At 39.4% G+C, this 12,179-nt stretch overlaps 1 protein-coding gene across 1 annotated transcript in view; it reads right to left on the minus strand.

Annotated features, from left to right (window-relative positions):
* Positions 1-12,179, minus strand: part of THADA (THADA armadillo repeat containing) — a 285,790-nt gene that overhangs the window by 54,765 nt on the left and 218,846 nt on the right. Inside the window, exon 30 of the mRNA XM_090281217.1 lies at positions 7,471-7,565. Within this exon, the coding sequence (XP_090137343.1) occupies positions 7,471-7,565 (95 nt within the window). The remainder of the gene's footprint in view (positions 1-7,470; positions 7,566-12,179) is intronic.

The raw sequence follows: 12,179 nt of genomic DNA on the forward strand, positions 1-12,179 counted from the left end.
ACTGGGGTGCCGAGCCAATTCAATTGGGAAAGGATAAGTCTTTTCAACAGATGGCGCTGGGACAAATGGATAGCTACATGGAAAAGGATGAGTGAGGCTGGATGTGTACCTTACACCAATACAAAAATTAACTAAAAATGAATCAAAACCTAAATATTAAGAAATAAAATTATAAAACTCTTAGGAAGAAAACATGGGCACAAATTTTTGTGACCCTGATTTAGGCAAGGGTTTCTTAGATGTAATATCAAAAGCATAAGCAGCAAAAGAATAGTTAAATTGGACTTTATCCAAATTAAAAGCATTTTTACATCAAAGGGCATTATTAAGAAAGTAAAAAGACAACCTACAAAATGGGAGAAAATATTGGCAAATTGTATACCTGATAAGGGATTAATATCCAGAATATATAAGGAACTCTTACAACTCAAGGATAAAAAGACAAATAACCCAATTTTAAAATGTGCAAAGGATCTAAACAGACATTTCTCTAAAGAAGATATACAAATGGCCAATTAGCACTAGGAAAGATACGCAACATCATTAGCCACTAGGGAAATGCCACTTCACACCCACTCGGATGACTACAATATAAAAGGTGGACAATATAATAAGTGCTGTTGAGGATGTGGAGAAATCAGAACCCTCATACGTTGCTGGTGGGAATGTAAAGTGGTGCAGTCTCTTTGGAAATAGTCTGGCAACTCCTTGAGAAGTTGAATTTACACTTCTCATGACATGACATATGGCCCAGCAATTCTACTCCTAGGTAAATAAATACCCAAGAGAATTGATAACATACGTCCCTGCAAAAACATGTGTATGAATCTTCATAGCAGCATTATTCATAATAGCCAAAAAGTGGAAACAAACCACAAGTCCATCAACTGATGAATGGATAAACAAAATGTGGTATATCTATACAGTGGAATATTTTTCAGCCATAAAAAGAACAGACTGTTGATTTATTCTACAACATGGATGAACCTTGAAAACATTATGAAACGTGAAAGAGTCCAAACACAAAAGGCCACAAGTTGTATGATTCCATTTATATGAAATGTCTAGAATAGACTTTCAAAAGTAACTTGCTTAACTAATTTAATTGCCATGGGCAACTAGTTTCAGATTATCCGTGGTGAGTGGGGCTGCAGTGGGGCAAACAGGAACACATAGCAAACCTGAAACCACAGGTAGGTTCTGAGACCCCAACTATTCATCTGAACAGGATTTTATTTCTGGAGTGGAAAGGTGGTGGGCAAGGGGGTTTGGTGACACCGTTTTTTTACAGATCCAGGCACTCAGTCCAACTCACTCTATTAAGAAATACTTAATTTTGGTCATAGAAATGAGAAGTAGACGAGGAGCCAGAAAAGCTTGACTAGTTCACTAACCGCTGTGTGACCTTGGGCAGGTCACTTAATTGCTACAGTTTCCACTCTACCTTCTGATTAAATGGTATTTAAACTCTAAAATTCTAAGGATTGTGTGTCTATATACTCAGCACCAGGTTTGGAATTAATGAGGGATAAACACCACATGAACCCAGCAATCTAATAACACACCCTGTATTATTCTGATTTCCGAAAGGCAGCTAGGAATCATCTGCTTATGCTAGGAGCTCACTGTTCCCTGGGAAAGACACTTTTGGCAAAAGCAACAGTTCAGATGATACTCCCAGTGTTCTGGGGAAAAGCAAATAATTTATTGACAACAAAGTCTGTTTTTTTTTTTCCTTGAAATTTCATAGCTGCAAGCCCAGAAATATAAAGTCCCCAGAAGACTCTAAAAATATGTTCTCAATTCCCTTTTATCTCCCACCCAGAGCTGAGAGAACAGCACAACTGTGTCCTGTTAAACACATCTGCACCCAACACCGATAAAAGTGCACGACCGAGGGAACAGATAAGAATTGTTTTCAGTTTGTTCAGATGGGATTGGTTAAATTTAACCTAATTAGACCAAATAATCAAAGCAGGTGTTTGTAAGCTGCCAATGTTTTCGTTCTCTGTAATTGTTTGGCTGTATTTCCCAGGAACTTAGGTAAAGGAAGTTAATATGTCATAAAAATCATTGACCTTATATTTATTCATGTCACACATATTATTCATGTTCTAGGCAGTACAAATACAAGGCATTGTTGAATACGTCTCACAGATTTTACCACTTAACCATCATCATCTAAGTTGGCCTTTGGGAGGGTTTACGTTACCTAACTTCCATTATATAAACACGAGCAGTAATAAATGAGAGTCTGTCTTCTAATCTTCCACTGATCTACAAAGTACGCTGCCTTGGCATTTCGACTATTTAGGAATTCTGACTTCATGTTCATAAGCTGGTCACTTTGAAGGTATTGAGAAGAAAAATAATAACAATAATAAAAGTTACCTTCCAGTTAAAACAAAATGTTTATTGCACTTGGCAAAATGATGTGATCTGAACTATAAATCCCAACTAACAAAGAAACCACAAAACGCAGTCACCACCAGCAGCCTGGTGTTGGGAAGTGTTTTGTGCAGTGGCCATCAGTCCACTTTCAAATGGAAAAAGGGCAGGTGGCTTTTGCCCAGGAGCGGTCAAGCTTTCTCTTTCTAGCAACGGCTCCAGTCTTGGGTACGCCCCCAGTATTACTTCACACACCCTCAGGATGAGGCAAAAAAGTATGTGTTCTGGAAGCTCTTGTAAAGGGGATCCCCTCTCTGAGGCCTGAGGGTTTGTGGGGGGAGGGGGGGCAGGAGCCTGAGAAGCTGAATCAACAAAGAGGGCTCTAGGGCACCCTCCCTGAGACAGTAAGCGTTTCCCTGACTGTGGCCCTGATGGCACAGCGGGGCCACAATGTAGGCGGCTGGCGAGCCAGGGCTCTGCTACCTGACCACACATGTGACATGAAGCAGTTCACTCTGGGCCCCAGTTTCCTCAAGTCTAAAATGTAGGGCCCTGAGTACCTCCTTCACGAGTGCATGTAAAATGCCTGAGATACAGTTCAGTGCTCAATAAATGTTGGTCATTATTATTATGACCTCTACAAGGAAGATGGTATTTAAAATGTTTCCTGAAAATGTGAGTATGATGGGCACCCAAAACACATTTCAGGTAAACAGCCTTGTGAGGTCACTTCTATGACGTGTGAGAGGATGGACAAATCCTCCCCACCTAAAACATTTCTATCAAATTAGGTTGTTTCTTTACTAACTTTGCGATTAACTAATCCTCTTCAAGATTTGTATTTCATTACAAGATATATATATATATATATATATATAGTTATATAGTTATAAAAGAAAGAACCAGGTTGCATAAAATTAGCAAAACAGAGACTAGGAAAGGAAAACTGTCATAAACCCACCAAGAGAACTTAGACTGAAAGCCAGAAAGTGCAAATAGTTCAGAGGTTTGCTTAAATATTTGGTAAAAAAAAAAAAAAAAAGTAGTTCAATTCAATAGATGAGGGAAAAAAAACAAATTTAAGGGGTGTGGGCATAAAAGAGAAATAGAAAGTCCATCTCTCAGAATAAGAGGGTAAATATTTAGTCAAGACTCAGATAGAATTTCAGTAAACAGATCATTTCAATGGAAAATTTCCAACCTGAGAGCAAATAATTTAAGATGGGTTTAAACTGAGAGTGAAAGCTCTGTGTTCCAGGACCCTGCCCTTGCCTGGAACGGCCCTGAGTCCTAGGGGTGTTAGGCTTTCTCTTCCTCATCCCGTGCATCTCCAACCGGAGACTATAATTTTCTTTCCAGCAGGAAACTGATATATACTAATGATGACAGCTGGATTCAGAGGAGGAAAAAGAATACAGGGGACATAGAGTCCTTGTGGGTTTAAATCACTTTACAACTCAAAACAAAACCTCCAGATTGGGAATTTTTAAAACCTAGTTAATGGCTGAGAAAACCTCAAACGATCGGGAAGTACTAAGATAAAAGTTTGAATTACACAAAACACATCATTATCTTAAGCTTTTCTAATCATCTTCCCTGCCTTTCCCCTTCACTGTTTTTCTCATTGTTTATACCCCCAGCACTTCAATGTGGCTCTGAGAGGTAGGAATAGCTCTCAGAGGTCACTTACAAAATAGTATTTTAAAGGAGATAGGTAGATTGTCTTCCATCCAAAAAAATTTTCCTGAAATTGATATTACTTCATTTCTTTGGGAATAATTAATCTTCATGTTTAGATATAATTATTTTTGAAATACATACACACATATGAATAGAACAGAACTACATTGTGTAAAATTAGATTAGTAAGATGGAAAATAAGAGGAAGAGCGCCCCCACCCCCTTACTCACACCACTGTAAAACCACCACTTTTCACATTGTGTTGCCTTTAACTTCAGTCTGGCCCTCCACGCCGCACCCCCGCCTCCCCAGCCCTCCAGACTGATTATCACAATGCCTGCATGTATATCTCCCTGACATACTGCGGATGGATTTTCAGTTACATTCTTTACAGTGACAATAGGAATTTAGCTTCATAAGGGTCTTCATAAGCACTTATTCTGGCAATGCAAAGCACATTCTTTACATAGGGCTTTACATGTATTAGCTGACAACCACTCTAAGATATAGATCCTATTATTATCCCCTTTTACAATTGAAAGCAGGTATCTCAAAGAGGTTAAAAGACTTGCTGAAGGTCACAAAGCCAGTAAATGGCAGACCTGGAAAGGAAACCCAGGGATCTGGCTTCAGAGCCTATTCGGTATACTCCCTACTCTGAGTTTTGTGAGCCAATAATGGTGGTAGATATATACATATTTACAAATATATAGCCATGATAGAAACATCTGATTTGAATTCAGAAAATGAAGTTAAATCTGATTGATACATGAATTTAAATAAGACTTGTATCTTGATGACAACTGTTACTATTCTAAAAACTGAGGGAAACTGCATTTCAATCAGTTAATTAAAAAACCCATTTAATGAGAGCCTGCTAAGTGCTTAGCTGGGGGACAAAGAATCTAAGGCATGAGCCATTCTTTCAAAGTAAAACTATAATGTCCTGACATTATTTTGAAATCATATTGAAATCTACACATCTAAGTAAGTGATCACCTTGGTTGGTGATATGCTTAGCTATTGCTCAATGGCCTATGGACAACATTTATGAAACACACAAGTATAGTTTTCATTATTTTAAGCTCACAAGTTTATTTTTACCCAAAACAGGGCTATCCCTCTTAATCACCATCGTATTTGACATTTGATTAGTTCTAAAAATTGAATTCATCCTCAAAGGAGGACAATTTGTTACAAATACATTTGTAGATGTATTATATGAATACATACATTCATAGAGATAGACATAAATACGTACACATATAGAAATATCCTGTGGTTTATGAGGGGAATTCCCAAAGGACTAGACAAAATCAGTACTTGTCCAACAGGAATATAATATGAGCCATATATGTAATTTTGATCTTCTAGTAGCCACATTTTTAAAAGCAAAATAAAACGTGAAATTAATAATAAATTTTATTTAATACAATATATAAAAAACCAATGAGATATTTTACATTATTTTTTTCATATGAAGTCTTTGAAATTTGGTGTGTATTTTATTCTTACAGAACGTCTTAATTTGGAACAGCCACATCTCAAGTGCTCTAAGAGTCCCACGTGGCGGAGTGGCACAGTGCTGGAGGAACTATTCTGAGCTCTGACTGTTACATTAGGATAAGAGTAGACGTGCTCCTTCCCCTTCATATCCTACTCTGCAAAGTCACGGCTTTGAAAGGAATAAAATCCACTGAGGCAACTGAAATACTTTTGAGTAATAAATGAGAGCTTATGACCACATTTAATTAGGGTATAAACTCTAAATAATGTAAATTTGGAGGAAAGAATGATTCAAAATGGCCAGTCGTCTTTATGGAGGAGCTAGAGGAGAGAAAGGCAGTTAAGAGAAGAGAGAGGGGATTTTACAACATTCAAGGGTTAACTCTTCCAGACAAGGGATAATGGTACTAATATGTCAAGAAAAGCTTAGTTCAAATAAACTAATGATTACAGTCAGCCACACAACTCTGATAGGATCCCAATGATTGGATTTGTGAATACTAAGCAACTCTTTCATGGTGAAGGCCCTTTAGACACTAAGCAGAGAGGTATTCTAAAGCTATGTGAAATTTGGACTGAAATACAAAAACGGTGGAAACCCTAAACAACTTACACATCTGGTAACATCTGATTTATAATCTCTGGACCCCAGTTAGCTCAAGTGTAAAATAAAGCGGACACAACCTTGAGGTCTCATATAGGTAAGGTGACCTATAATTTATTGTGCAAACCTGCACACTTTCAAGAGTAAAAGGGGGCACTATTAATAATTACACTGGGACAAGAGGAATAAACTAGGACTGTTTTACAGCTATAAAACTATATGATCCTATTCTGCCAAACGGATACAACGGCTACCCTTATGAAGGGGCGTGGAGCTGATGAAAGTCCAGGCATGTTCTTATTACCTCTGTATGGCCACAGGGGCTTTGTGGACTAATATGCATTGATCCGGGGGAGGTGGTTTCGCACCTCCCCCTCAAAGCATTTTAAATTGGTCTGAATTTGGGAACAGGGTTCCATCTGGACAGAGCTGGACTCTGACAGCCTGAATATATTTACTGAAGACAACAAATCATTGACAGACTAAATTTAACAGAGGAAAGGCCTGGCCTGCTTGTACTCAGAATCTGACTTTGTAATTGTAGCCTCCTTTAGACAGGCCTAATCAATTAGAAGAGGCTGATTTTAACCAGTTGCAGGCTCATTACCCTGCATTCCAGTTTGTGTTGACGAAAATCAGTTTCAGTCTGTGGCCTGGAACTCATGTACAGCACTTCCTGTGGCCTCTTATATAAACACATCAAATTTTTTCTTATTTGGAGTTGCCCGTCTCCCTTTTAAGAAAACCACTTTGGGAATCATGATTAAAATAGAACAACTGTATGTGGATCTTGGGCCCATACCAGGGAACATATATGACCAAGGGCAGGGAACATATACGACCAAGGGGACATGTACAAAGCCACAGCTTAAGGAAGCAAAGGGTGCATTTGAGACAGTCTCAATACCCAGGTTCCGGCATTAAATGAGTCCCACTCAGTTATATCCATAGAATAGAATAGAAAGAACTCTTAGTTATTGAAAATGATGATCTTTCAAAGAAAATGCATGAAATAAGGAGCCAAGGTCTTAGAAACAGAGGGTATGTGAGTCCACACTCTTCCCTGAAAGACCAAATAGAAAATAAATAGCAAACTTCCAACTAAACAAGGACATGTTTCTTTGAGAAGCTTCTATGAAGAAACCATGTGACACTATGTTTAATTTTGATGTGTGGTTTAGTCTTAACAAAAGTAGAAGGTAGAGGAGTGTGTGGTAGAGCCACTCAAAACCCCACCTACATTTCAAAGACCTGTAACCATTCCAAACTATGATATAACTATGAATCATACCTGGCTGGTTGCCTTTTGTGGGTTTGTCAAGGCAGTGAGTCAACAGGAAGAGAATATCAATATACACAGCTCTGGTCACCAAACATGGATTTTGCCTAGAAAGGTAAAGAACAGAAAATAAATTGGTATTTTCTCCCCTTGAGGCCTGGGTCACAGAAAAGAGAAAATGGGTATTTTCTACCAGGCATGTCATGAAGCTTAGGGAGTTACAGCAAATGCTGAAAAGAAACAGATAATCACCAATGGTGAGAACATATCAGTAAGTCAAGCAGGAAAAAGAAAGCCTAAAGGACATGGTGAAGGTTGGGGCTAAGCTTGTATAAAACAGATAAAACTCTATGCTCTGGCTCCAAATAAAATAAGCTGAAAACAAACAAAACCAATATCCTATCCAAGTTACAGGGAAACAAGGAGATGGAGTGGAGTGGGGAGGACAATATTCTATTATTTTCTTAAGTGAACAAATTTAGGGGACAAGCCGTTGGTTATGAGTATCACCGATTTAGCATTTTGGAGAAGGAAAACTGCACTCATGTGACAAACTGTTCCTATGGACTTAAAGTAACCAGCTGAAACACACACACACACACACACACACAAAGCATTGACAAACACTGGAGCAGACATTCCCAGTAAATTAAATATTTTCTTCCCTCAATAAATGGAGCAGTTCATTGCCCTCTTTGACCCCCACGCTGGAAGTTAGTGGGCTCAGGCTTAGGGATCCAGATAAAAAAGGAAGAATGAAGACTTTCTTTTGAGAACGGCATCAAGGTCCCTGGCTCTGAGCCTCAGTTCATCTTGACCAGGCATGAAGCCGCCTGGTGTACTAATAATTCAGCACAAGTGGTAAGAACACTAGGGACAGATCTGAGTTTAAGTCCTGGCTTTGCCATTTATCTCTGTGACCTGAATCAGATTCCTGACCTGTACAACGGGAACCCTATTTGGTGTGACACTGCTAACTAGGATGCCTTTAAGTGTTCATTCTCCGCCCGTCTCTGCTTCCAACATGAGCCTGGGGAACGGCACAAGTGTTCTGGCTGGTGGATTTCCATTCCTTCATCCCTAAACCCATCCTTCTCATTCCCTGTAAATTATGTTTACCATTTCCCTGAAGTTTATTTCTGCTCTGTTCTGAACTGCTCATATCCTAGGGCTGCCATATGTTCTAGCACAAAAAGCAAATCAGATACTTTTGAATTAAAACAGAACTGTCTTATGTTCAAGGTCTCTCTGTTGCTGACCTGTCTCATTTCTGTCCCACTGACTTGCTTCACCCCCAGTATATGCTTGCTCCCTGGCTCCTACCTTGCCGTAACTTCTAGTGTATATGTATACCTTGGGTTTGAGCTAATTTCATAACTGCACCTGGTTCTTTTTTAAATTAGTTTTAAAAAACAGGTAACACATGCACATGGTATAAAAATAATTCAGACAGTAAAAAAGGGCATAGTGTGAAAATTAAGTTCCTTTCCATGCTCCCACCCTCTCTAACCATGATCTGTTCACTGAGGCAACCATTATTACTACTTAGTATATCCTTCCAGGCACATTCTGTTCATTTATAAGCATCTATCTAGAGCCACCTACTTGTTTATTTACATAGTGGCTTACTATATATAGGAAGTTCTAACTTAACATTGTCAATAGGTTCTATGACTTTAAGTGAAAGGTAAAACCGGTTTTACCATAGGCTCATAGATATAAACAAGAGTTAAGTTTCTACAACATCTCATCAACATCATAACATAATGAGATTGAAGGAAATGATGGTATTTGAGGACCTGTTGGACTAACTTCTGGGCATTGCTTTTTTTTTTTTTCACTAATATAATATGGATATCATTTTCTTAAAAACCTAGAGATTCACTTCATTTAAAAAAAATGGTTGTAAACTGCTCCATATCATGGGTGTGCCAATCCTCTATTGAAATATTTTAGATGGTTTAAGATACTTGGCTGAAAACAATGCCATAATAAATATACCAGTACATCAGTTTTGATTGATTTTGACAAGGTGCTTTCCAAAGACACGGTACCAATTCACACGTTCATCAACAGTGTGTAGGAATTCCAGTTTCCCCACAACCTGGCCAACACAGTGCATTAATTAAACTCTGACTTTTGCCAACATGGTCAGAGAAAAATAATATCTCATTGTCCTGAATCACAATTATTTTATTATAACTGAGGTTGAACATCATTTCATATGCTTTTCAAAAAAGATAATTGAATTTCCTTTTCTGTGAACTGTATTCACATTCCACGTACATTATGCTGTTGGTCTTTTCCTTAATGATTTGTAGGAACTCTTTGTATATTAAGGAAATCTGCTTTGCCACATGTTACAAGTATGTTTTTGTAGTCTATCACTTGACTTTCAACTTTATAATTTTATTTTGCAGTTCAAAAATGTTTAGGTTTATGCAGTCAAATACATTAGTTTTTTATTTATGTCTCCTGGGCTTTATGTCATGCTTATAAAGTCTAACCCTCCTCCAAAATTTTATATATATATATATATATATATGTGTGTGTGTGTGTGTGTGTGTGTGTGTGTATTTAAAAATTTTCCCCATATTTTCTTTTAGTACCTTGTCGTTCTACTTTTTGTTATTTAATACTTTTATCTATTTGAATTTTCTTACCCCAATCCTGCCCCTACCTTTTGTCACTCCCTAGCTTCCCCCAGGTCTCTCAATCATAACTTCCTATCCTTACTCTTCTACCCACTATGAAAAGCCCACAATCTATGAAAACTTCTTTCATGACATTATTTGCAATTCTAGTATTTCTACTGTTTAACAGGGAGGGCTTCCCCTGCCAAAGAGAGGGCTACTCAAGAAAGAAAGGGAGAAAACCCAAAGCAGGGGTAATGAGTCATCAGCTATCTCTCAGCTGAGAAAATGGCCTGCAGAAAGCAGGTGGAATGCCTCCTGAGCATCCAGCTTTAAGTTAGGTGTTGGGAGGAGAGGCACACAACACAACTTCTGGCCCCAGAGAATGCTGTACAGCCATATAGAGAAAAAAAAAAAAAAAAAGGCAGACTTTGGGAGAGGATATAAGGAGTTCGGTGCAAGAACAAATAAGGGTGGACTGGAGAAATGAAAGGGTTTGTGAAGATATAATTCCAACTGGGCCCTGAAGGACGGGAAGAAATTAGACAGACACAGTTGACAAGGAAGGTCATTTTGAGAGGAGGCAAGAGATGTGGAAAGGAATTAGTCTGGCTCCTCTAGGACCCTGGGAGACCAGACTGGGAAAATGAAAGAATGTGTTGAGAAAGAGGGAAGAAGAGCAAGGTAAGTCAGGCCTTCAGAAGATGGGATACTTTGTCCTAACTGGATGCTTCTTTGAGTAAAAATGTACTGCCCGCTCCCCTGTGGCCTCGCAGAGCTCAGCTCCTCCCCCTGGATGTTTTTCTGTCTGTGCAACCATAAAGGGAAGTGTTGGGGGAACTGGTTTGACTTTCAAGTCTGATGAGGACCTTAGTTTCCATAAAATTTTTAGCTAAGTTAATATATTTTTTTAAATTTCTAAATGAATAGAGGAAGGCTTGGCAATCTTAAACCTCCCTGCCAGCCCTGGTTGCTCTGGCTCAGTGGATTGAGTGCTGGCCTGTTCAATTCCCAGTCAGGGCACATGCCTGGGCTGCCATCCAGGACCCCAGTTGGGGGTGTGCGAGAGGCAACCACACATTGATGTTTCCCTCCCTCTTTTCCTCCCTCCCTTCCCCTCTCTCTAAAAATAAATAAATAAAATATTTTGTGAAAAAAAGGACCTAAATAAATAAATAAATAAACAACACCCCCCTGCCAGGCTGAAGTGTTCTGTAGCTACTCTTGACCTGGCCTAGGCCGGTGATCTGGGACCCTCAGGGACCATTCTGACAGCGCCCATAACTGTGAGGCTTTGGGCCAAGTCTGAGGTCGTCAACAAGATCATGGGAGGCTCCCTCAAATGCTGCTGCTTTTGATTCCATAAAACAGAGAGGATCTGGGCCCCAGAGGGGTCCATCCACGGCCTCTCCTCGGAGACGGGCTCAGAAAGAAACCCTGGCATGCAGCCCACCATTCATGGCCCCGCCCTTGCGCATGGCCATGCTCGACCACAGCCACATAACAGCCCCGTCTGGAGTCAGAGCCCGGCTTCACTCTGAGCTGGCTTCTAAGTCAGGAAAATAATTTTTTTCTCTCTTTTTCTCACTATTACTTGGTGTTTGTTCTGACTTGGAAATGGTACACTGTGAGTTCAGGGTGAGCCAGAGGTTTGTTCTCAGTCTGTCAAGCCACTTTGATGATGGGAATAAAATCCTGGGAAGAGCAAGCCAGCTGGACAGGAAACCAAGCCACAGGGTTTTGGTGGGCTTGGGGCTTTTTTTCTACCCCCAAATGGAAAAACCCTGGCATGAGGCATGGTATAGTGAAGATTTAGAGTGTTTTAAAAACCCCCGAAGTGGTCTGGGTCTAACAGATGGGCTGAAAAACAGCCTAACAGTGGCTTTTGAGGAGCAGCAGGAATCAGGTACCAGGAAGACTAAGTTGACATATATAAAATGAAACAAAGGGCTTGTTAAGAATCTTGCTTTCTTCCACTTTTCTATCATTTGTCTCGACAAGTATCTGCCCGAGAACCTGATTAATATGTTTCTGCCTTGGGAAATATCTGAACTTCATTAAACCTCCTGCCCTCTCTCCTGGAAGTTG

This window comes from Furipterus horrens, unplaced genomic scaffold, assembly GCF_987537825.1.
Source record: "Furipterus horrens unplaced genomic scaffold, mFurHor1.1.pri manual_scaffold_6, whole genome shotgun sequence".
NCBI classification, from domain to species: Eukaryota; Metazoa; Chordata; class Mammalia; order Chiroptera; family Furipteridae; genus Furipterus; species Furipterus horrens.